This window comes from Mytilus californianus, unplaced genomic scaffold, assembly GCF_021869535.1.
Source record: "Mytilus californianus isolate M0D057914Y unplaced genomic scaffold, xbMytCali1.0.p SCAF_6, whole genome shotgun sequence".
Taxonomy (NCBI): Eukaryota; Metazoa; Mollusca; class Bivalvia; order Mytilida; family Mytilidae; genus Mytilus; species Mytilus californianus.
Genome location: NW_026262712.1, coordinates 88,045,064 through 88,072,798, shown reverse-complemented (window position 1 = coordinate 88,072,798; position 27,735 = coordinate 88,045,064). Strand labels below are relative to the sequence as shown.

At 31.4% G+C, this 27,735-nt stretch overlaps 1 protein-coding gene across 1 annotated transcript; it reads right to left on the bottom strand.

Annotated features, from left to right (window-relative positions):
• Positions 1-1,264: 1,264 nt before the first annotated feature.
• On the bottom strand, positions 1,265-27,735 carry LOC127705954 (myomodulin neuropeptides 1-like). The gene is made up of 2 exons (XM_052210338.1): positions 27,340-27,735; positions 1,265-2,436 (listed from the first exon to the last, which is right to left on the bottom strand). Exons 1-2 carry the CDS (start codon positions 27,389-27,391, stop codon positions 1,535-1,537), a joined length of 954 nt encoding a protein of 317 aa, XP_052066298.1. The 5' UTR covers positions 27,392-27,735; the 3' UTR covers positions 1,265-1,534.

The window sequence follows — 27,735 nt, the reverse complement described above, 5'->3', positions numbered from 1 at the left end:
AATGCAATCTAAGTGTTGCTCATCCAGTCTTTATTTTTCTATGATATGTTTTGTGTACAGTTGTTTGTCTCTTGGTCGTTTTCTTTTTTGCTATGGCGTTGTCAGTTTATTTTCGACGTATGAGTTTGAATGTCCCTTTTGTATCTTTCGCCTCTCTTTTACGAATTGGCATGTAGTAAGTCGGTTACTTGACAACTTGATAGTGATTTATCCTGGACAAGGTCTTTCTTCCAACAGAAAATCTTACGGTCACATATAATTGGATAAATATATAAAAGATAATACTTAAGCATATCAAAAAGTAAAATAACAAAAAGACCGAACTCCAAGGAAAATTTAAAACAGAAAGTCCCTTATCAAATGGCAAAATCAAAAGATGAAATACATCAAACGAATGGGAAACAAATGCTTTTCACGAAATTGATATGCAACCTAAAATTATTTAAAATTACCTATTTCAAGTCTTTTAGAATCGAAGCGCCATGTGTTTTTATGAACAAAATAGCATATGCAACAAGGCATAACGCATCCGAAAATAAAACCTTAAAATACCAAAACTTGTTTATTTGTCTTCATTTTTTCACGATGATTTAACAGGAACATAACAACCTATGATTTGTTTTCAATGAAAAATTTTCCTAAAAGGTGCTTGCCTCACCCTTTTTGCCTTCCAAAATTCAATATAAATAAGTCAACTTTAAAAATGGACAGACAGATGTAAATGGACTTTATAGGATTCTTTAGACGGATACAATGGGCACTGCACGCCTCTTTAGGCGAATTACTTTACTGCAAACAAATGTATTTATTCAAATGGTTAGGTGTAGTTTGGTTGGTTGAACAAACAGAAACAAGTTTATTGGTAACAATTTGTGAATGCGGTATGCGCATAAGTGTATACCATGAAAGTGATTTGATGAAATCAAGACCAAAGAGTATAAAAGGACCAAAGGAACCTTATAAATATATTTCAAATTGGAGTTGAGAAAATTGATTCGAATGTGCAAAGAAGATGTCAATACAAGAAGTCGCTTATAGGTAATTACCAAAGTTTGAAGAAAATTTAAGCATTTAGATAATCTATGTCACAGTTCAGCGCCTTTCGGTTCTACCATCATATGAGTTACAGTGATTGATGTTAGTTATGAAGAACACTTTTAGATGTAAAATGCTAGCGTATTGGTTTATCTATTACCCAAAATATCAAGACTATTTTGGAATCCTTAAGTATTGTATATATGTACTCAATATTGTAACTACTACAGAAACTTTAATAAACTCCTATCTGATTTATTAAATAGATCACAGAAATGACATATACACATGAGCATTTTGTACAAAAATAACATCCTTCATTTATAATTTTGTTATCAGATGAATATTTATTGAAATATTTTACATAGTCGTAGCGGTTGACTTGTCCCGTGAATGGCTCCCAGAATAACTTCTTTATCTTAGCATCACCAATATTTCAATAATTTGCATTAAATTCGTTATGAATACGATTTAAACCAATGAAATTGAATAATGATATTTATTGCTGACTTCTGCCTAGTCTAAGCATTGGCATGGCACGTTTATCACCTCGTCCTAATCGCATCATTCGTAAATTTCTTTTTATTTCAGCATCATCAGCAGTATTGTCATATCTTTTACCTAATCTTAACATCTTAAATGGTCGTTTTCCTAGTCTCAGCATGGGCATTGCTCGTTTCTCTTCCTCATCGTCCAGTGATCCATCGGATCGGCCTAATCTAAGCATATTCATTGGTCGTTTGCCTAGTCTAAGCATATGCATTGCTCGTTTACCTAATCTAAGCATAGCCATAGCTCTTCCTAATCTTAACATGGGCATTGCGCGTTTTTCTTCGTCAAGATCATTAACATAGTCATCTTCTGTGAGGTATCTACCAAATCGTGGAAGTGGAACAGTCCTTTCTTCACTGTCTTTGACTTCGTCCTTAATATCTGCAATTTTTTCTTTAATATCTTCAAATTTCTCTTCATCATAAACAGTTTGAGGTGGAACGTCTGGAATAGAACGACGGTAACGGTATTTTCCTGGACGAGGTCCTGGGTTAATCAGACGAGGTGAATCATCACCTGCGTCATACAAACTCATTGATCGGCGTTCTTGAAATTGTGGATCTCCTAAAAGTCGCTGTAAAAGCATTTGTACTTCAACGTCCTTTCCATATCTTGGTAAAGGCACCTGCCTGTCACCTCTCTCTTCCCCTATTAATGTGTTAATAATCACACGAATTTCTTCTGGTGTATATGATTCTGCACCTCGTCCAAGTCGAAGCATAGGCATGGCACGTTTTCCTAATCTTAACATTTGTAATCCTCTACCCAATCGCAACATACTTAACCCACCTCGTCTGACTCTGTTAAGTTGACCATCGTCGTGACTGGACTCTGTTACTTTTGAAGAACCTGAAGAACAAGGAAACAAGAATTAAATTAGTTTAATTGCTTCCGGAAATGCTACTTTATGTCCAAAAGCTTTAACTGGGTTGTTAATATTGTGCTATTTGATTCTTTAAGCAGTATTTTAGATGGAAAAAAAATCAAAGGAATTCCAATCTTAATTAATTAATGTTCTTCGCATAAACGTATTCAAATGTTTTATTGAACTTTCAGTGACACCAAGAAAAAACACAAATGAGGATACAACGACCGATCTTTTTTTCACCTTTAAAGCTTGCCATGATGACTTAATCTACTTACTGCATGAGGAGATGAAAACTTTGTAAATACATGGGATTAATAATAATTCGCTGATCTGTAATAGTTCGAACAAGATAAAATACAGTAATTGTTTAGTTTGTTTGTTTGTTGGTTTTTTTTCATAGAGATTTTGTACAGATTTACTGTAGGTGTTGCAAAAGATCTTGACTTTCTGTTTTTTGTTTTTGTTTTTGTTTTTTTTGGCGCTGATGTATGAAATCCACTCCTAAGTACAACCAGTGATATTGCGTTATGGGGCGATATAAGCTTGCATTCAGTAACTGCGAGTATTCTGTGATATGGTATTGTTTATAATTGTTGAGCTCGTACTCGTGTTATCTATTATACCGTTGTTTCAGGTACTAATGTTTTATATTACATTCTTTTTTGTGACCAATGTTATCAGTGGAGATGGAAAAAAATAACTTAATAACGCAACTTGTTCTTTTGGGACATGACAAAAATCTCGTCAGTGTTTGTCTTTAGTTATTTCTTAGGCTCTTTTGTCATTAAGGAAATTAGGTATTAATATCAGATTTTTTAGAGTCTCTATTAGATTTATTCACAATTTTTTTTAAACTCTAGACGATTAAGAGCTTGATATAGTGTATAAACACTTTTCTACATTATGTCTTTTGTCCGTTGTGTTCCTGTCTGGTTGACGTTTAACTCACGATAGATGATAGATATGATAGATATTTTCAAGGCTACCGACCCTTGATGTCTTTCAATCTGATTTAAGTAATTGAATATACAGACCCAGCTGACAAAAAGGCTATCATATGTGTAATTAATAAAAGCAAATCAATAAAAAAAGAAAGATTTTCGGTCCCATTACTGACAAACAATAATCTAACTTTTGTCTATCCTTGATCACATTGCTATGAACCTATGTGTCATTTAAGGGATGATAGAATATTATATAAATCTGATATTAGTGGTTTGTTAATCCAATAAAATTAATTACATATTTTGTTTTACATTCGGTCAAAAAATTATACTTTTGAAATGAACAGTCTCGTAAATCGTCAAGTAATAACGAATTAAGTTACCAAATAGAGTTTTAATTCACATCGTATTTAATTTAATTATTCAAGAACGGATTAGTTTTCTAGCGATATCTAGCAACAGGCGAGGACAAGCTGTAGTCGTTATATACTTTATTTGATTAAAAAAAGTACGAATAAATTGGATGGAAAACAATGCAAGTTAAACACTTTATAACCGCTATGGATTAAATAAGATTACGACTGTGGTCACAAACTGATTTTTTATTGCTGTTTGGTTTTTGTAATGAATTGATAGCCATGAGAAATGTCAATAATGACGCCGACAGTTTCCGTTATATTCTAATAACTCAAACAGTAAGATCATTACCCTAACTATAAACCATACAACAAATAGTCATACGTGTGACGGCTATGATATCTGAATGAGGACACCACTGAGTACTACGGTAATTTTATACTAACAAAATACAAATTTCAAAGCTTCGATATTCCTCCTAGCTGTCTAAAAGTACATTGAAAGTAATTAAACCTTGAGTTTAAAGAGTAAATTATTTGATTTGAAATCCATTTGCATGAACAGGCGGACCAAGGTATAAATAGTTCTTGTTTAATTATTCATTCAGTTCATGCCTCAAAAGTATCATGCTTAATAAAAATCAGTTATTGTTAGGGAATGTGCAAATAAAACTAAATTCAACTCCCTTTTTGCATTACAGTAACGTTATAAATTTAGTTAAATAACTTTATCGAAATTACTTCCCTTTCGAGGTAAGAATATATTTCATAATTTCTCTAAACTTAGCAAGAGTGTGGCTAGTTTGTGCGTATGTTCCGTTTGTATGAACAAGTTGCATTAGAGAGATAGCTAGAAGTTGTAAAAACACTGATAATAGATCTTAAGTGTCACAATGATCTGCGTACACAAAGCTCCAACGCAGTATAAACAAGAATAGTGACAAGAAAATAAATACTTCCAAAACTTTTGATGAACCGATATTTCTTGATTATTGGTTGCTTAACGTCCAGTGTCAAATACTTCATGCATTTTTCAGAAATAGACCAAGATGGCAATACCAATTTGAAGGATGCTATATAATGGACCGAGAGAAGATCATATCATTGAAATGTATTAGTTAAGATAAAAGACGTAAGTTCTGTGTCCAAAGTGATCGCAATCGCTTTTTATAAACAATTCTCATCAGAAATTCATTATCTTATAGTTCAGACGACACCTATAATTTAACTTAAACGAGTGCTTCAATCTTGTATTGGAAAGAATTAGTGCATTAAGGGGAATGAAAGAAAAAAAAACATAACTTAATTTTTCAGTCTGGTTGTCTTTACACGTTAAATGATAATACATTGATCAAAGTGAAGCAAAAATCTCTGTCTGATCTCCCAATAATGTAGTTTTTATATGATATTATTGTCTGATTCAGGCCATGCTGCTTTGTTAGGGGGTAATTGTTATGAACAGATATCAAAACTGCAAATCTATAACACGACAGAAGACAATACTGTATGCCTCAGACATTATGAAGACTTATTTAATTATGTTTATCGCTATTTTGGTCATGACAGTTACAGAATACGTCTTCTTTTATGGTTTGTGTCCAGTTAACCTAGCGTATTGTAGGAAAAGTTATATCTTTGAAAGTCACACGTTGTAATCTAGGAATATCATGTATTTGCACGTACATGATATTAGACATTTATAAAAATGAGGAAAAATTGCAGGTTAATCATTTAGTTCTCAACAAAGTCAGAACAATTGTATTGAAAATATACTTATTTGGACAAAATGTTTCAGTTCATTACTGAAAAATCACCGTAACTTAATTGATTTTTTGTGAATTTATATTGATATATAGCTTTGTTCTTTTTATGTCAACATTTTTAAATTAGAATAAAAAAAATATGAAAATTGCTTTTACTTCTTGTTGAAATAATGACCAAACAGTGGATGAAAGGAGATTTGGTTCTCATCAACACAAAAACTGAAAATATAGTTATACAGAATACAGAAAATGGTCTTCAACAATAGAGTGCCTATGCCATATATCAAGCTTTAAATCAACCCGAAGTTAGACAAGTTGAATATCACACAGTTAAATTAGTTCAGGGAAACATTTAAATAAAAATATCGCTATAACAGACAACATAAACACAGATACAACTAAAAGAATACAGAATGATTGCAGTTATTGAGAGTAAATGTAACATAGCGATAAAGACACCACGTGTTTTTTACATGCAACATATCTAATTTCGGCTACTGTATTTCCCAACATAAGTTTGTTTTTACGACTTTTCCTGAACAGAGACTGTCAGTAATTCTATCGGTTTTTAGTTACTGATCATGATATTTTTTAAAACCAATAGAAATCACTATATCCTTACTTATACTGTATGTGATTTAGAAACTGAGCGACATTTGACTAGATCAGATACACCGAAAAGAAACGCCTGCATTAAAGTTATTTTTGCTGTCTTGATTTTCAATGACACTTTTTATATGGAAAATTTTATTATATTGATAAAACATTTGATTTATAAAACAATTGAAATTAATTGCATTCATAGATACGTACAAAATTAGTGCACCATTTCCCGAACAATGTCAATAAATGCATATGGCAGGTTTATTGATTTGTATGAAAAGTAATAAAAAATCGTTTTGTTATTATTAAGAGAGAACATGACACGATAAAATCGGGAAAAGTCGTTTTGCCATATCGAAAACCTTATCAAACTCATAAATTCATTCGTTAATCGAAAATAATTCTGATTGTTATCAAGTAAATAGTTTACGAATGCTTCAAAAAGACCGCCTTACTTGCTAAGCTAATTAATCATTCAGAAGAAAGATCGTAAATGTCTAAAACACCAATCACTTCTAGTTTTATACACATAAACATAATAATTAAAGGCGCCGAATTTGTTAGGCATTAGTTTATAGCTTCTTGATTAAGAAGTATTTCAATTTCTTGCAAAACTGAATTGGAAATAACAAAACTGCACTGTATACAAGTAGGCATACAATACATGTAGTAAACACGAGACAAAATATCAAATTGTTGATGTTTTTTAAACCGTATTTCACATAACACATGATGATAAATCAGCTTTTTCAATTCTTACAGAATGAATCTTTATTTCAAATCACGAAACTAAATCATGCGTTCGCACTGAAAACGTATCGAATCTGGTATTTATGGAGTGTCTACATGATGAAAATGAACATTTTTTTTTAAAAGCGTCCGAAATATATGTATGCCTAATAAGAAAAAAAATTGAAAACCCGCCAAAAAAACATAGGGCTTATATTTCGATTTGGAATGTCTCCATTAGGGTTTATCCTGACAAGCTATTTAACTTCTCTATTATGCAACCATACAATTGGATTTTAAATTGAAACGATCATTAAGAAGCAACTGTGATTTTTGAACTATGTAAATAAAAATATCTGTTAACACTAAATTTTCAAACTTCAAGCGATTTTAAAATATTTCCTTGTGTTTCATTTTGTGTTAGTCAGACGTTTCATTTATATTATATCCAGACCTATTCATGCACGTATAATTGTCAAATACAGACAACTATGAGCTACTGAACATTCTGGAAATAAACTGAACATACATGATTGATCACGAGCAAAGTGCATGAGCAAGTACTGAATTTAACATTGTAGAAATGTCTGAAAATGAAAGGAGGAACTGAACGTAACATTTAACAGGATTTAGTACTCAGAAATCTATATTAATGATAATGTGCCTGTCCCAAATCGACAACTTGTTAGTTATTGTATTTGTTTCTTCATATATATATATGTCTTATTTCATATTATATTGAACTTTTTTTCTTTGAAATTTGTTTTTGCTTTATTGTAGTATATACATTCTTATCATAATTTTGTTTTTTTAAATGTTTTTGTGTTTAGGTTTATGCTGATGATGATGATGATGATGATGGGTGGGGTTAAACTTCCAGTGGTAAATATTACATGTATCAGGACAAGAATATGCAATATGACGCCGAACGTGCTAGTTCACAATTAAGGTAACGGTCCACAGGAAGTCATGTCACCTACCCGGACACATCATTCTGACATCGAGTCGACAAGTCTTTGCTTTCCCTCCAAATGTCGCATACTTGGCCGAGTAGCAGTTGATATCAACTTAAAGTCATTGGTTTGACACGACAGGAGATAAACCATCACCCCTCCCGATCTCGAGGCGAGCACGATTTATCGAAACCATCGGTGTGGTTGTTTGTTTATATTATAGTATTGGGAGAGAACGTCTCTAATGTGAACGTTGTAATATTTTCATATATTCCTTTTCCTATTCTTGTTGATATAATATGCTTAAACAAACCTAATATTAATATTGGAATTAGATGATTAATTTTATTATATTTGTTTCACTATAAGTGCATGCAATTGGAGATTTAATGCTAAACATATGGTATAAACATTTGTCTATCAGTAGACATGGTAGAGAGCACATATTGTCCTTTGAATTAACAAAAAAGTTTTTATTTGATTTTTAACTATTTGGATGCAATTACGTTAGCAGTAAACCTTTATTTTATCTACTTTCAAAAGTACAGAAAGAAAGAAAAACCAGATTCATTCACTGCAATATCTTGTCTTGCTTAGAATGAGATTAGATTTTAATCTTGCACAGCGGCTTTTTTTTAATGCCATGAACACGCACCATGAAAAATCGCATAATTTTCATAAAAGGAAAGTAATAAAATAGTTCCGGTTGGAAACATATCAAATATCATAATTGATCAAATGTTTGCACCAAATTTGTATAATTAGAAATGAAAAACAAAACATTTGTTAAATTAATAGCACTTTATAACTTTCTAAAAGATCACAAATTAAATTATTTTAACATGAATGCTCGTTAAAGGAAATAATTTGTTTAGAACTAAGATCATCAATATGCATCTTGTTATTATTCCCTTTTTTGTCTTTATTTATAGTTTGATTAGTATCACAAAATAAAATTTCTTTTTTTCTTTCTTTGTATATTTTACAACTCAATATTGCTTTGAAAAACGTTTCTTTACTGGATATGCATTGCCAATAACAGTTAAATTAACCAACCCTTCGAAAATTAAACGAACGCCATCACGAGTTGGTTGACCGTTATGGAATATCTGTTTCACAGATGACGACAGATATGCTCCCCAACTTTTTCCACTTTTCCTCGAATGTGACCCACCGATTTAGATAGATCACCGGGTTTATAATAATACGAGCAACACTATGGGTGTCACGTGTCGAGCAGGATCTGCTTACCCTTTTAGAGCACGTGCGATCACCCCTAGTTTTTGGTGGGGTTCGTGTTGTTCAGTCTTTAGTTTTCTTTCTATGCTGCATTGTGTTTTATATGAGGGTGGTAAAGGGTTAATTTCGTGCAACGTGTTTTGCCATTTTTATTTCACGTGCAGCCGTGAAAACGGTTCGTTATTCACCGTGTTTCGTGAAATCGGTAAAAAGATCAACGTGCAAGAAATTTTTAATTGTTCGTTCATCGTGAAATGGCAATTTTATTTCGCGTTCTTCCGTGCAGATACCCCCCCCCCCCCCCCCCTTTACGCCCCTCTTATATACTAGTACTGCTGTTTGTCTTTTTGGTCGGTATTTTTGTTTTTGATTTTTGTCATGGAATTGTCATTTCGTTTTAGACTTATGAGTTTGAATATCCCTTTTGGTAACCTCTCTTTTAAAGAAATTTTGCTATCAGATTGGACACAATTAGATCTGATTGTTTAGATTTAACAGAGTTGCACTATATATCTGTATACAATGCATACATTCCTAGTCTTTCGTGTTGCTTATACAACAGGGAGACTTCAAATATTAAATTGAAATTAATATATTTGTTCGTTTTAAAAGCTTGAATTTGAATGATAAATTTTTCAATTTAAAAATGAATTTAAATTACTCGAGAATTATTTAGACATACAAAAAAGCATTTAAGAGCGAGTAAAGGAATTACATTGATTGATTACGAAACAAATGGCTTCGTGTTGCAGCAGACATTTAACTATGAACGTGCTTCCGAATAAGAACAACCGGTCATAATGCTTCCTTTGAAAACGTGCTAGGGAATGCGGCTATCACTTCTATTTAGTGTCACGCGTTTCACTCATTTATTTAACTCCTCAGTATATAGAATTCTAAATATTGACATCTAAACAGTGTGATAATAGACATTTTGTCGATTATATTTTTATAGTATGATATGTTCTAACAAGCGTTATTTACAAATTTGTAACATTGTAAAAGGGTTATCACTTTCACAAAGAACCTCTAAAACCTCTTTAAGTATTCGAGTAATCTATTGTAAAGGGTGTTGTTCAATTTGGAAAAGACCTTTTAACACTAATGATACTATAAGAGCAAATGGAATGAATCGGAAATACAAAATGAGAAATTAAAGCAGTTCCTATGTAGTCTTTATCTTGTCACACTCTTCATTAATAAAGAATATTCGATTGGACTCTTCACGATCAATTACGATTTAATTTTATCTGATAGAGTGTCCCATGGACCGTTAGCATTTACTGGTAAAATGTATAAAAATTGGAAATTAATTGGGAAAGGTGGGACATACACCTTGCTTTAAATCTGATCAGATTATCAATAAAACGTTTAAAATAATAAAAATTACGCAATGTTACTCAAGCATAGTAAATAATCTGATGGCAGGTAAATATGACTGTTTCAGCAGGCCCTGACAGATTATAACACTTTGATTGTATACATTAGATAATGGTCTGGCATTATAATGGATCTAAAATTGATTGTTAGGCTGAATGAAAGTCAGGTTTTATCACCAGTAGTGGTAATTCTGGTAAATATAAATTAGAAATGTTAACTCACAGTTTGAAGTGTAAAAATTGATATTATATTAAATGATGTAGAAACTATCAGTATAAATAATAACAACATATCAATTGAGGTCTATGATATTCTCTTTATAGGTTTTAATTTGCTCAGTATGTACCTTATATATATGTAATAACGAATTAAGTCTGTTGATTTTCGAAGTAAGAGAGAGCACTTGAGGTCGTATCCACTTTTTAGAATACTGATTAGAAAGTAAAAAGCAAGTATATGTATGGACTTCAATCGAAGATTCAAATAAATGAAATACAAATACTGTATTTTAATACATAATGTGTTCGGGTTAAAAAAAAAAAAAAACAACTAGTGACTGCTTGACCGGATGTTATATTCTAATAATTTCCAAAATCAAATGTAGACTTGATTTAAAAGTTTTCAATCGGAGATTTCAAAATCTTATTATAAGTATTTTATTTTTTGTTAAGATCAGCATTAAATATAATTATGCCTCCTAAAATGTTGAATATCTCAAAGAGAAAATTTTGATTAACTATTCGTTGAACATATTGAACATATTTTCAATTTATGTTGCAACATTTGGATCACTGAAATGATTGTACAAAATAATGGCGAAACCTCAGATTATATGAGCATTAATATTTTAGATATTTTGAGTATTATGACCTTCCTATTTTAGTTATCGGCGAAGCAAAGACCTGGACAAATACATTAGTTTAGTTGTTTTTACCATTTTTCTCATCAGATTATACAGTACCAAATCAAAGAAAAGATAGGTACAGATAAAAAAAGATGTCGTAAACGATCTATACCAGACCATATTACCCGACAACAAAAGTCAAACCGTTTCATGACCTGGACAAATTATCGTAAACTGAACTAACTCATCTTCGCTAGCCAAGGGTTACGAGCCACTTCCCTCCTCTCCACCTTGGCGGATTGAGATAGAATTTCGGAGACACAAGGTAATGATTTTCATTGGTTGCAGACGAAACTCACTGCATCCCACCAAAAAGCGCCTATAACATGATCACGTGTAAATGTAGAAAGTGTATGTAAACAATTGCCACGTGCTTATTGTGCAACAAGTCTTTACATCCCTAAACATACGACTATATTTTGTGACAATTTGAATGTTTTTAATCAACTAATAGAAGTTCCTGTTTATGTTTCTTGTACAAATGCATTAATGTCAACGTATATTTTCGTTTCCTGCTTTACCAAGTGTGTAGAATCTAGACGCTACCGTGTTTTTACTTCCGAATTGAAGAGTTCAAGTGCTACCATTGGTCAAGAATAATGTATTAGGAATGGGCGTGACTTTAATCTACCGATAGATGGCGCAACATTGCTATCACAAATGTTGGCTTAATCTGCCAAGGGTGGAGAGGAGGGAAGTAGATCGTAACCCTTGGCTAGCGAAGATGGAACTAACTCAACTGAGATGTAAGATACCAGGCTTATTATTCTGTACGTCAAACGCGCGTTTCGTCTAATTTATACTTAATACTGCGCCCGAACAAAAAAGTTCGAATTATAAAACAGATCATTTCAGTCGTCATGTACGTGTGACACAGATATTACTAAACGGTCAACAAGTCATGCTACGAAAAACATTTTCAGTTAAGCATTAACATGTGTTGCTTTCTTAAACTCATCTTGATTGAACATCATAAATGTTAACATTATGTCTTTGATAATTTGAAAATTTATTTTTACTGTTAAGGCATGAACAACACATACAATACTCTCAAATGAGAATTTTAGTTATAACTGACCGGATATATCAATACAAACACTAATTTCTTACAGGAAATAAACGGTTCGACTATTTTCTAAGTAACTAATTTTGTTTATGAGTACTGTATTAATATTCATAATAATTTTTAGTTGATTAAGGTTGAAACACTATCTTCTGTCTGTAGATTAAGTCTCTAAATCTTCCATTATTTGACAACTAGAATGGTTTTCTAAACCCTAATTTAAACCTGCAACATTATTAGGTCGATACAGTAACATTAATCATATGTTGGTCTAATTCCAGAAGTATATCTTATTTCACGTTTAACTAAATATAGTTTAAAATCGAAAATATCTTCCTAAAGATATATCAATAGTCGGCTTAACTGGTATAATTATTTCAAATGAAGTTGAATGAATTCGATTTACTTAATCTTAATTAAGTAATGCCATAATACTCAAATTTAACTGTGCATTTCGCACTGTAATTCACAGCTTGATGTTTATGACTGATGTGATTGGAAACGTACCAAGTATTCTCCAATAGGCTAGCGTTAATGGATGACTATGTCATGACTAGAAAATTAAAGCATTGTTTATATTGGCCTAATTTCTACCCTGTCATATACAGCTTTGTTTTATTGTTTAGACAAGTTTTGTTCCTCATTTTGGGAAACCTATACCAAAACGGACATTGGGGCGTGGTCACATTTCATATTAAAACTAGATAAAAATTAACTCAAATGCATACCTTTGATTAACAAAAGATAACCTAACACGTAAATACAGATGTGTTTTCTTTTCAAATACAAATACATATTGCGAAAATAAGGACACATATTTGGTTTTAGGGGAAAAAAAGAAAAATTCTAAAAGAAGCTCATTGATTTCTATATGTGATTTGGATTTTCTGTCATTTTGTTGTTGACTTTTAAATATTTTTGCCTCTAGCATCACTGAGAGACATTGATTGTCAAAATGCGCAACATGTGCAATAAATTGCTTTAATTGGTACCGCTAATGTTACCATAACCAACGGGTCGATACCTCTGCTGGTGGACTGTTACGTTTCTGAGGAGTATCGCCCGCCAGTTGTTCAGTCCTGGCAAGAAGAATGGATATTATTCTATTGAAAATTGCTCTTTGAAAATTTTGAAATAATTAAAAATTAAGGAATGTATTAATTTCATGCTTGTCCGGGTCCGGTCTTACTTTTATTCAATTTTGGTTTTATCCCAAATCCATTCACAAATATTGCTTTATCGAATTAAGCAGAATTCAGTCAGCTTTATTTTACAGGAATACAAAAACCAGTCCCTTTAGTTTAACCACCTCCCAATGAAAAGTGCACTTTCTTTCAATAAAAACCGTTTTAAAGGTATTATACAACGAAAATAGCATTTCATAATTTTCGTGTGTCCGAAGCGCTTTTCTGGATTTACCTTCAAGCAGGAACTTTCAAAACGAAACATCCGAAAGACGAGGATAATAAATACCTAAATTCGTCAGGAGCTTTATGACCAAAAAAGACTCCAAAAGTATAGCCAATTTCATCTAAGGTCAACATTGCCTGAGAGAACTCAAACCTTAGTTTCTTAATAATTTCTTAATTTATCAACGTTGAATTTTAAATAAAAAATGTTTGTTGTGAATCATTTAAGTACCGAAGTTCTGGCTAATGAGTTGATGATTCCTTCAGGCAGCAGCGGTAGCTGTAAATAACACTTTGTAAATTTTGTACATTCAATGCGTTTTCCTGAATTTACCTGCATCAGGGCTTTTTCCAAACCCGCAAATTGAAGGCAAAGAGCAACGCTGAAAAATAACAATATGTTTTACCTAAATGTAGACCTATCAGAAGATACACAAAGAGGCTCCATGACAAAATCCAATTTTTGACCAAAAAGCTTTTAGTGAAGTAGCAAGATACCGTCATATGGTAAAGAACCTGTTTCCACCACCTTGAGATCATTTGTTCATGAAGACTTTGAGTCCACCATCGTGAGTTCCATGATAAATCACTGTTACTTTTGCAATGCAAAGTCACTGCTTTGTTACTGATAAACTGTCATAAGCATTAACAAGGTTGTATGGTTGCCATCTCGAATTGGATGATTCTATCAAGTGAGTATTTAACAAATGATTGTAGACATTCCCTCAGTGTTTCACATCTTTTATAGCATTTTACTCGATCCTTCTGAGTTTTATCTTTTATGAACACTATTTAAAGAACTGCAATACATCGGACGAAAAATGAAAAAGAAAACGAATCACAATAAGAAGAAGAACCAAATCAAGTGGTACTAAACCTTCAAATGTCTTTATACATTTCAATGAAGACACTTAGTATGACAAAGGGTAAGCAATATGGTAAAGTCTGCTGACAAGGTTGGTCACCGTCAATATATTTATTTACAAATTATTTGCAAAAAAAAGGTAGAAGACAATTAATGAACAATAAAAATAGGAGAAAACCCACAATGTCAAGAATGAGCAATAGTAATCCCGAAGCATGCATGATTGGTCATGTTAGGCTAACACATACTTTTCAAATAACCTTATTATAAAAGAAATTATTTTCTTATTTATTCAGTAAGTTATAAACAGTTTCAGAATAAAGTTTTCAGGAATAAACTGTTTTTTAAAAGTGAAAATATATTAAGATTAAATCAAAAGAAATGAATAAATCAATTAAGAAAAGGAAACAAAACAAGAACAAAAAACCGTCCACAAGTTCCTACATGGTTTGTGCAATGTCTGAGTTAGAATGAAAACATTAGTATAAGAACATATTTTTTAAATGCATTCTTTTGCATAAAATACTGAACTTTGACATAATTAAGGAAATGGACAACGTCCACCCACAAAAAAATCCTGCGATATTTATTGCCATTGGATCAGGTGCTTTGAAAAAATATCAGACTTGGCGCTATTTTATTGCTTTAATTGGTACGTTCAGCCATTGTTTTTGTTCAGTGGTTTCTTTCTTAATGGCGATTTTATTGCTAATAGATACAATGTTAGTGTCTATTGCTCTTACTGGTGGGAAATGGATTAGTTAGTTAATGTCGAAGTGCAAGGGAATCACCGCATCATCGAATTTGATAAGAAACTGGCTTTGTAAAAGGAAGTGTGAAGTGATTAAGTGCGCTATTTTCGACAATGTCTTTACATTAGAATCATTTAAAAACTTAAAACTGTGCATTGACCTCAAATTGATTCTTTTTATTGTTTCATTCTACGGTTAAAGTATTCAATTTCTAAATACTTTTAAAGATCGGTATAGATTTAAGATGTGTTCACATTTCAAAATTAATAAACGTGCCTAAAGAATCTTGGTTTTAGAACAATAATAATAATAATAATTATACTACTAATAATAATGATGATGATGATGATAAACATCATTTATGAGGCATACCAACGACAAGGATAAATGAATTAATAGATTTGTTCCCTTATAATGAAATATATGCCTAAAATACATTCAAATTGTTTTTGAAATGTATTCTCTTACAGAACTAAAGGACTTTGTCCGTTCTTTATATATTACATGATACATGTACATGTTCCAAGATAGCTTTTTTCGTAATAATGGACAAAATAGATAATCTCATGATTGTCACTTTTGCATATTTATTACAGCTAGGTATACCTATTTGTTTAGAAATAATACACGTGCTGAATGAAAATATATGTTTTAATTGCTTAAATTGTTACTGAACATGATAATTTAAGAAACTTAAGGATTCGACTATTTAGTGATATGGTTTAGTGGTTGTGTGAATTTAAGAAATAGTCATTCAAGTTTCACTTTTGATGCAGGAAATTTGTCCCACTTTTCATGAATTTGTACACGATACATAAAACTTGATAAAAGATAAAGTGTTAATGTCATAATACCAGTCACTTATATAGAATCTGTGCAGTTTTTGTTATATAATGTTTTTTTCATTCTTCAAACAAGATATACACCGATGTTGGAAAATTTTAATTTTTTCAAAGTTGAACAATTTTTTTAATTTGATTAGTCTTTTAGTTTATATTCAGGTCTAATTTGTATAGTCAACATAAAAGTTCACTGTTTCAATGTAATATAAGAGAAGGAATCGTTATTTTTTATCCGATCATGTCTTAACCTTCGAATGTTTCGGAATCGACACTTGATTCACTCCCCTAAGGAGCAGTTTGGTAATTAAGGCGACAGTAGTTTACCGATATTAACATCTGATTGAATTAAGGAGACAGAGTGATGTAGAAAAAAAAACTGAGGGAATTGCATGAACTCCAAAAGAAGCGTGACCGGTAGCATCGACAGGGTAAATAAAGGCAAAAGTAGTATACTTGTATTCAAAAGTCATAAATCGATTGAGAAAACAAATTCGGGTTACAAACCAAAACCGAGGGAAACACATCAACTATACGAGGAAAACAGGGACACCGAAATGCAACAAAAACAAACGCCAACGCACATAGAAACGAACTATTTGATAACAACTGCCATATTCCTGACTTAGTACAGGACATTTTAAGAAAAAATGGTGGGTTAAATCTGGTTTCATGGCATGTCAAACCTACCGCTTTATGACAATGTTAAATCAACGAACATATTCCATCAACGAAAAACATCACAAAAACAGTGACGCGCTTACGTAACTAACATGCAATCTCGAACTTTATACAATTATAGTCACAATATTCGTCCAAACAATTTTCATGACAATGATGGTACGGAAAGGCAATTTTATAATTTTTTGGACTACAAACGACAATACACAACAGATTATCCAACCGAAACCATAACAGAAACATCAAAATAAATCCATTAATGTTGGATGTACAAAACACCGAGACACGCTCTTGCTATTCACGTATCATCAGCTTTACGCGTCAAAACGCTGAAGCTTGGATCGCTGAAAAATTGATGTTAAAAATTATCAAATTGATTTCATGAAGCAATTTGCAAACCAATTAATTTGATGTTGTTTGCAATAACACTTATAAAGTGAAAGAAAATCACGTTCTTCGTCATTTGTTGGAAATCTATTGGAACATGAAATAGACTTAAAATTGTCGCAGACTTTTTGACGTGTGAAATTTTAATGAGTAGATGATTTTTTTAATATTCATACACTTTTAACACAAAACTTACTGAATTAAGGATACAAAAATACTAGCTAAATATCTTCTTTGTAAAAATAAGGATATGTGGTATGATTGCCAATGAGACAAATATCCACCAAACCTCAAATGAAGTGGATGTAAGCAATTATAGGCAACCGTACGGCCTTCAACAATGAGAAACACATACCATATAGTCGGCTATAAAAGGGCCCGACACATAAAATATGAAATAATTCAATTGAGAAAACTAAATTTGTTTTTTTCATTTTATGATTGTACATATTCGCTTAAATAATGATAATTTGGCTTGTTTAATTCATGTTATAGCCAACGATTGACCTTTAGATTATGACATGTTCTAGTCATCTAAATAAAGATCATCGTCAACATGAGTAAACAGATCAAATCGCCGTATTCCAGTTTTCTATCTTGAACATCTAGGATAATAAAATCACTCAAATCATAATTAATATTATGATAATTAGTCTTTTATCTCTCGGACAATGCCTATCTTTTAATTGGAACAATTAAGTATTGAATAGATTTATTCGATAAGACCTTTTAAATTATTCACAGCAAAAGTGGAGGAGTATCTCAGCTTGATAATAATATTATTGACAACATAAAAAAGCTAATTTTTAGAAGTACGCGTAATTTGTCATTATGATAATTTTATTATGGCTTTACAAATGTGGACATTTTCCGATGTGAGGAAAACGATGAACTCTTTGAAATTATATGAAAGTTATGCATTAATCTTTGTGGGTGAAATTTTCTTCAAATGCCTCTTAATTGATAGAAACCACTTAACTGTAATCGGCCAATAAGAGAAAAATAGAAAAATGGTCGTTGTACAATTTATAAGTGGGAAGAGTCATGTAAAATCACGGAACCATTGCAAATGATAAATCGAAAGTTCCAGGAGCAATTATTTCAAATATTTATTACGTCAAACTTCGAAACATGCTTAAACCCTTTCAGCAGTTTTCTTTTAAAAACACGTTACATGATGAAGAGTGTCTCTTATAAAAGCTTGAATTATCAAATATATTAAATTTTGATCATGTAACTACATTTCTGTATGTAGCGATGCAGATTTTCTTTTGGTTTGTTGAATCTGAAATCAAAAGTTCTTTTCTTAATCTTTTTTATGTTTTCAAAAAAAATTGTGACAATATAATTTTTACTTTAAACTCTTTCAATATACGTGGTTTTGTGAGTTTCCCTTTAATTTATGAATTCTGATTGCCACTTTTTCGCCTCTTATTTCTGAGCAGTAATATGGAAAGGCAAGTAAAACTTTTCAGCTGCATCATATTTGCAATATGTGTTGAAAATTGCATTTCCTTATTGTGGTCATTTAAACAAATATCATGTATTAATAAGAACACACAGAATTTTTGTAAATTATTTTTTTATTGTATTTAAGTTTTTTTTATTTGTAGCATTTAACACTATGTATAATTCCAAAACGCTGTCACAAAATTGGAGGGAAATAAAATAAACGTAGGTTCTGTTGTTTTGCAGTTTAATATCCATTCTTGTGACCGTCAAACAATATACAGTTGCAATTATTTTGTACTGAAATACTTAATTACAATTTTCAAGCAATCATAACGAGGTAATCAAGATATTTTCTAAATGTGAAGCATATCAAAGAACTGTTAAATTACTGATAAGGATATTGAATTTATTCTTTGAAGGCATGCTTATAGACAGCTTTTATGTAGTCTTTGATGTGAAAAGGGTATCTCAGAAATGAAATGAAGTGAGAATAAGTCCGATGATGCTTCAGAGAGTGGGACGAGCTTTGAGAAGTCCGAACTATTGAAATATCAATATTTGTGAAACTTAAGCTATTGATGTTGGTATTTTGATTTAACATTTTACACATTATAACATACTGATAATATGTCTTTATATGGTAGATGGGCTTGAATTAAACGAAATATAATCTAAAGATTGATTCTATTTCTTCCATGTCGTCTTACTTAAGTAATCAAAAAGGGAAGGAAAGGGCAATTATAGAAACAAGTTTTTAGCTTAAAACATATGTTATAAGAAATATATGAACAACATAATACAATGCTTTACATGTATACAAAAAAATCTGTGCTTCAATTTATTGCATACAAACAAAAAACATCAGAAAGGCGGAAGATTCCAAAGGGAAAATTCAGAACTAAAAAGTCAAAAAGAAACCAATGAAAATCATGACAAAAAAGTAACGATGAAAAGATAAAGTAAAGCGTCAGTAGTTAACCTATGTTCAAATCTCGTCAATCGATGAAGAAGAGACACATTAAGGTAAAAAACAAAAACTGAGTGAATCGCATGAACTCAAAAAGGACCGACAGCGGGTGCATCGGCAGGGTAAGCGATTCCTGCTATACATGCATCATCTGACATGGGAATTCACTCATAGTAAAAATGTCATATTTGAAAATAGGACACAATCGGTAAAGTAATAGATCAGGGGCGAATTTACTAGTAGCTGAAGACATAAGACTGCAAAAACATGTCGCTAGTGAGTTGAGACACCGATACATCGTATCGGTCAATCAATTCGTGATGGTAATCATAAAACTCATCATGTAGTGTCGATTTCAGTAGTTATTCCTCGTTACTGGGCAGCATTGTTTGTGTAAGGTGCACACCCTTATTAATAAAATCCGTATAGTTTGAGTAGGCGCGAGCGTAACGTATTACCTGTGATATGTAAACGACACACAATGGAGCAGATGGTATGTTTCTGCTGAGAAAGCGGAGGTTGATAATTCGAAAGGTGAAATCATCACGTTTGTCATATATTTTAGATAGAAATGTGTCAATATCAAGGTTTATATCAAGATATGAAACAGACCTTCTAGTTTCGGTAGTATCCTTAATTTCAAGTATACTGGGATATATGAGATGTAAGTACTTATTAAAATGTGGTTTATTGAGGGAATTTAAAGAACTTTGCAAGATGCTTTTTTCTTTTTGTTCTTGAGGTTCAGTATGAATTCTGCTTGAGTACAAAAACAAGTCAACAAGTAGTGGTGCACAATAAATACCCATTGGAATATGGATTGTTTGCTGAAATATCAGTCACCCTAAGTCAAAAAGTATGTTGTCGATCAAAAAATTCATGATTTTAGTGGTATCATCTTTGGTGTATTTGCTGTGGGAATCAGTGTGGTACTTCACAAAGTAAGATTTGGCAAGACCTAAAACAAGGAATTGATATCTACGTTTCTCATTTTTGTAGGAAATAGTTCTGTTCAATGAGACAATGTAGTCGATTTTTCAATTGCGCATGGGTCAATGTAGTGTAAAGCGAAGAAAAAAATCAAAGGTTTTGATAGTACTACGAAATTCTAAAAATTCTGATTGAAGAATTTGGAGTATATCTTCAATTCTATCCGATTGACATCTCTTTTAGAATAAACCTCATAACAATATTTCTGACGGGTATCTTTTACTGTCAAAAGAATTGTGATAAAAACTTTAGAAAATGTTTAGACGAGCATCTTGACGACTTGACCATATATCGTCCTTAGTTTAGTTATCCAGTATAAAGATGGGAAATTTTCATCGTTCTTATGGTTTGTTAATACCAAAGGAGAGTAGTACGGATTTGTGATTTTTAAAACAACTGGTTATAAAACTTACAAAATAAACCCCTAAAGAATGAGCAACACGAACACAATCCCTAAATCCAATCCATTTTTTTCTAAATTTTGCTATCATAATATTGAAAACAATCGCAGAGATATTCATGTAAACTGTGTTGTGATCTGTCTGATGTATTATAATACCTCTTGCTATTATCAGTTCAGAATAAGTGAGAATGCCATGGTCGTTAAAAGGTAATAGCACAAACATATAGAATAACTGAGAATGCCATGATCGTTATAAAGAAATACCACAAACTTCCAGAATAATGACAACGCAATGGTCGGTATAATTAAGGTAATACCACAAACCTGTTGAAATTATCTGATCTGAAGTTAGAAAAATACGATTTAGATTTGTAAACAAGTTCTGTCACTAACGGGGAAAATATCAATTAATTATAAAAGGTTTATTTACGATTAATATTCTAAATTGTCCAATAATTTGTTGATAATGAAATTAACTAGCATCGTATGTCACATTGCATAAAATGAATCCGTCAAAATTGTCAACCAAATAACAAGAAAACTTGTGTGCCTGAGTCACAGTAAGAAACAAATAACACCATCCCATTGTTTCTATAGAAATGCTATTGTGGTGTAAGTAAATGAGACCGCCACTTACGGAAAACAACTTTGATTTTACATTTTGTCGTGACGGGGCCTTTTAAAACTGACTATACGATATGGGTTTTGATCATTGTTGAGCCGTGCGGTGGCCTATAGTAGCTTTAATTCTTTTCATTTGAACACTGTTGGATAGATAAACATTTAAAATGACAAGTCATTTCCGCTTTTATTATCAAAAATATTTCAAATGAAAAGACACAAAAAAGAAAAGGATTAAATTTTTATTGAATTTTGTATATATTACGTGATTCTCTTTACTTCTGCTAGACAAAGGTTTTTCATCTTTCTATTGGAATGAAAAAAACCGGAAATCTTTAAGCTGGATGTTGCTTCAATCTTTACTCCTTAATGGGGAATTCAATCAAGTACTGACGAGGGTGCACTTTATTTAAAAGACTAATATGGTTCTTAATAATTGTCTTAATTGCAACATAATGTAAAATATAAGTAGGAACGAAGGGTTTGTGTGCGCATTTTTGTTACTACAAGAAGCGATTTTTAAAATAGTTAAAACATATTCTACAAAACACATCCTCCATAAAAACAACCTCGAAAAGACAAAATAGCAATCAAATAAATAGACATTTTGTACCTTTTGTTATTTCATTATTGTTAGGCAAAAAGATTGAGTTAAAAAAAAAAACAAGTTCATCTGCCTGTTTCGGGAAGCTCGTTAGTGATTGTCTTTTGTTATAACTAAATGAGTTTGTTTAAATCATTTAAGGAACTTTGACTATGTATTGCAGATCTTTGACAGTCTTTTAGCTTCTTTTTGTAATTCTTGAAAACCCCATGTATGAAGTATATCTTGATACGAATACAGAAAAAAGTTGGCTAGAAGAGGAGCATAATCGGTTTCGAAGTAATTCCGACTGTACCAAACGTAATGAACCGGTTAGTTGTATCAATAGCAATCATACCACATCTTCTTTTTATATATTAATAAAAATAAAACCTGGCATATAAATGATGACAGTCTCAAAAAGCGTTTCGCTTAAATCGTAGTTCACTATTGAATGAACAATAATAATTGTCGCATTCAGGTTTTTTTTAAACCAAAAATGAACAAACTTATTAAGTTTGACTGTTCAATAAACTACACACACATTGGGAGCCAAACACCCAACATAAACCTAACTGGAATACCAAAAGCCGGTTTAATCAAATGTACATGAGTGAGTTGGAAGCGTTGTTTTGTTGATACTCACATGGAATTATAGTCTTTCATCAATTAAAGTTCAATTTGGTATGATTGTGTTGGCGTTTACCAATTATTGAAGGACCAAATGGTAAACTCTTGATGTTTATTGCAAATAATTTGCTGTGTTAATGTTCTGCTTTGTTGACGCTTGCATCATTGTTTTATTTATTCGCGTTCGGAGGTATTATATTGGGTAATCTTAGCTATCTACAGTTTACGACTTGCATAAAAATATACATATACAATTCAGCGTGTTAGACATAGTTGTTCCCAATCTTCATCCAATAAACGTCCAACTACTTTGTATATTCAAATCTTAAAGCCATTTTTACTAAAAATATGTAACAAGACATGTTGCCTAAAACACTTCCAGTTTTGTGTGTTCATTTGTTCATACAGAATACTTTTAAACACTTATGGCCAATACAGTTCTGGCTTACTGTGTACCAGAACTCATCTCAAATGTTTTTTTTTCCAATTTTGTATAACATTACATATCTGGTAAAGGAACCACTGGATAAGTGCCTCCTTTAGCAATACTTGTGTTCCTCCTTTTTTTTTTTTTTATTAAATCCTTTGATATGATTTAGTCCCTTGTTTATAATTGCATAATAAATTCAGACCAAAATATAAATCTACAAGATTTGATTATGAGAAAAACTGACTTCATTTCTTTCAAAATTATGTGGCAAGCAAATGATAAGAATTTCAGTATGCGTGACACATGTCCCTGGAATAACCTTTTTCATGTACACCCGAAACCAAGAGTTTGGGATCCGAATACTTGAAATGTTATTGAACATCAACCATCCCCAAATTCCCATCGAAAAGTATATATACGAATAGAATGATCAAAGCCGTCTAAAGTTTGCTTGAGGAAGTTTCCACCTTTTTACAATGCAATTGAATAATTTATAAACTAAACTTTTACCATAAAATGTATCATTCCAATAAACACTGACTTAATGGTCTGAACTAACTTCAAAGATTTTACTTTATCTATGGAATTTTGTGATTAAGAAGTTGCAAGAATGAAAACGTGTATTTTCCTGTTCGAATCCCTTTTATATCTCTCTTGATTGAAACAGATAGTTGTATTTACTTTCTAAATTGTTGAACTTATTTACTGTTTCATAAACAGAGAAGAAATCATTTAATAACGGAATCCAAACTTAATTGGATTATATTCTGTTATATTGAATAAAACATCTTATGCAATTTCTGCAGGTTTATCTGTTAATTTTGCGGACGTTTTCTCCTGTTTTTCTGTAGTTTTTCATGGTTTACCTCTTAATGAGATCATTGGTGATCATTCTTTTAAACTTGTCGATGGCTTGTTTGCATCTGCAGCTTTGGCCAGATTTTCTTTAGATGTTATTTAATTGTCTTAGACAAATATTTGATGTAATTTTAATCAATCGAAGAATGTGATTATGGTATAAAAATCTTCAGTTTTATAATGACATTGTGTATTTTTATTTACTTTGTAAATAATATTTTATTATTGAATATGAGTTATCAGATGCGACCCACGAAATCGATCAACACGAACAGATTATTAAATCAACAGTATTTACTTTAAAGGTTAAAATCTTATTTAATATGTACTCCAGTTTACGATGCTATTCGCTGCAGTTGCAAAATATAGAACGGAAGAAAAAATTATTGACAAGACTAGCGTTAACTTTGCATGCAAAAGCTTTCTTGTCTCTTGACAGACATATTCTAATAATTTATCTCGAGAAGTAATGGATTTTCAATTTTATAATCTTATATGTTTCTCTTGAGTTTAACTGTTATATTTAAAATGTAACACTTCTCGTCACTTTACGAACATTCAATGAATAAGCTTTTCACTTTAAGACATACTTTTGCTTTTGCATATACATTTAGATTATTATAGATCATTAATATTTATAGACTATCAGTAATCGTTCTCATATAACAAATCTTTGGCTAAACAAGACATGTAGAAGATTGTAAATGTATAAATACGTTTTCACTGATCACAGAGTAAGAGTTGGTTCTGTCGCACTTCGTGCGTTCGATGTTCATAAGTGAATCATTCTATATCAGTTATATTTACAGATCAAAGTTAGCATATCTAAAGAATATTTATTTGCATGATGAGATAAATGATCAAAGAGGCGTAAACACCAAGGGAAGGTCGTTGTTTACCTCCTCCCCTTTGGTCTTAGGTGGATTGTGTCTCATTGGCAAACAAATCACATCCCCGTATATATACCAATGCCAAATTACTTCTTAAAGAATTTATGATGTTTAAACATCAGTAAACTATTGTTGCCTCTAATTTCCCCCTTAACTTTAATTTAAAACCTTATTTTTGTGATAATAATAATAGTTATTCCGATGAACCACATACTTAATATCAGTAAAGGGAAACAAGTATTATAAAATAACTTTTTGCAAACATGTTTGTTGATCAAACACACAAACTGAAAGTACAAAAGCAACATATTTCCTCCTGGAGATGGAAAGACAAAGACAATCAATTGTTTAATTTTATTCTGAATGATACAACGAATTTCTGATTATGCTTCTAATGGAACACAAAACGTTGAAATTGTGCTCTTCATCATAGTTGAGAAGACGTAATTTTAGTTTGCACTCTTGAACAAATACAAAGTCGCCGATGAAAGAAAAATGTGGGTGCACAGGACTCTGAATTTGATTATTCTATTGTAATTTTACAAATTAACAGGTCTTCAGGGTTTAATTCAGAAAATCGGGTATTAATCATACGAGTCCGTTGGTTTAATTTAGCTGATAAACATTTGACTATGAAAAGATAAAATACCAGATGAAAACAAAACATTAATTTCGGTTGATTTTTAATAAGTTGCAAGGGAAACCCATAATTTCCTCACTGCAATATGTGTCCAAAATTACCTTATGGATAAGGTTTTCATTTGGAATCGGATTAAAACAATTTGTTGGCAGGAGCCTCGAATCATGACTGGATAGGTGATTTGACAAATTAATTTAAGAACAACGTGAAAATTGCAGTTTCAAAAACGCCTTCTGATGCGCATTTTTAACCCTTCAGTAGAAAGAAGTTACCTCGACCCAAATCTATGAAGTTTAATGAAGTTAACCTCTCAAATGATAAGTTGAATCTAACTATTGCGTATATGTATAGTATATCGTTCTTTTAATTCTTTTTCGACTTACGCAGAATGTTTGTGAAAGAAACTTATGTTAAAAAACACCATTTTATAGACAATCAAGAAGCAAAAAAAGATCTTTTCCTTAAATATCAAACATTCAAATTTTTAGAGATTATCAAAAAGCAAAAAATGTATAAACTTAGAGAAAATGAAATATAATATGCATTGTCATTGAATAAGTTATGACAGTAAAGTATAAAGAAGCTCATGTTTAATTTATATTACGGCTTAATATGACAAAATATGAAGATAAATGGAAAATCTATTACAATCTGTGTCTGGTATTTTGCTCTAAGCTGAATATAAAAATGAGAGAAACACTTAATCCACGATACGATTAATATCTATAGTTAAAGTAGTTACATATGTATTCTTACTAAATCGACGTTTGAAAAATGATTTAATAGCGAAAACAGATAACTCTCTACAGATCAAGGAAAATTCCTTAATGTTATATCAAATTTTGAATATGCCCGTATGTTGACTTGTCATAGCGGAAAAATCATCGGAAGTTTATCGGTGAGCTCAGAGATTTGCCATTCTTACGTTCCTTTTTAATCCCGCTTACCTACACATTTTACAAAATGAACGTAAATAGCATGTCCACCAGAGAAGGTGATGATAATTCGGCACATTCAAGGAAAATTCTTTATATTTAAACTTTTTAAAATTATTTTATTATTACACTTTTCTATCCTGCTTTCCCTTTACTAGTTTAATATACTAAACACGTTCTAAGACATCACTAAAACTTAAGTGCTAAAAAATGTCTGAAGTTTTAAAATAATAATAACTACATGTAGATGGTAGGAAAATAATTCAAGTTAAAGTTTTCAAAAAGTTGAAAATTCGAATACATACAGCTTATAGTAACCTTCCAATTAGAATTACCATACTTCTCTTTCACTATTTTCATTAACAAGTGAGCACATGCATGTTTTGTCGATTTTTTATTTCACTTTCAATATTCGTTATCTTTGTATTTAAGAACGTTTAAAGAAAACTTTGATCAAAATAAGAATGTACCTTTTTAGCCTTCGTGAATTTAGCATGCTTGTAGTAATATAACTATCGGAATTTCATGAATTAACATACTTTTATGCAAATATCCATTATAATTTCATCAAAATAATGATAGAAAATGCTATCAGTTTACAAAAATATATTTACTCACCTGCTACAACATAAGAATACAAAACTACTAATAATGTAAAGCTGTATTTCATTCTAAGTCTTTTTTGAAAAGCTTGGTAAGTTCCGTTGTTTGCTAGAAAAAATGTATAAAGTTGTTAAGTTTGTTCCTCTGAAACCATATATTAGAGTTGTCCTGTTACTAACAAAATTGTATGTCCGAAATGTTCTTTTCGCTTCTACTTTGTTCCAAATGGAAGTGACAATTTGAAAACACCTATTTATACTAAGTTGTCCAACCCAAGCGAAAGTTCTTTGACGCAAAAGATTAACAATCAATCCCTCATTTGGATTGTGACGATTTTGTTTTTATCTCCGCCCTACTGAATATTCATTAATCGGAGATGCTGGAAATGCTTCTGTCCTAAATGAAATCGAA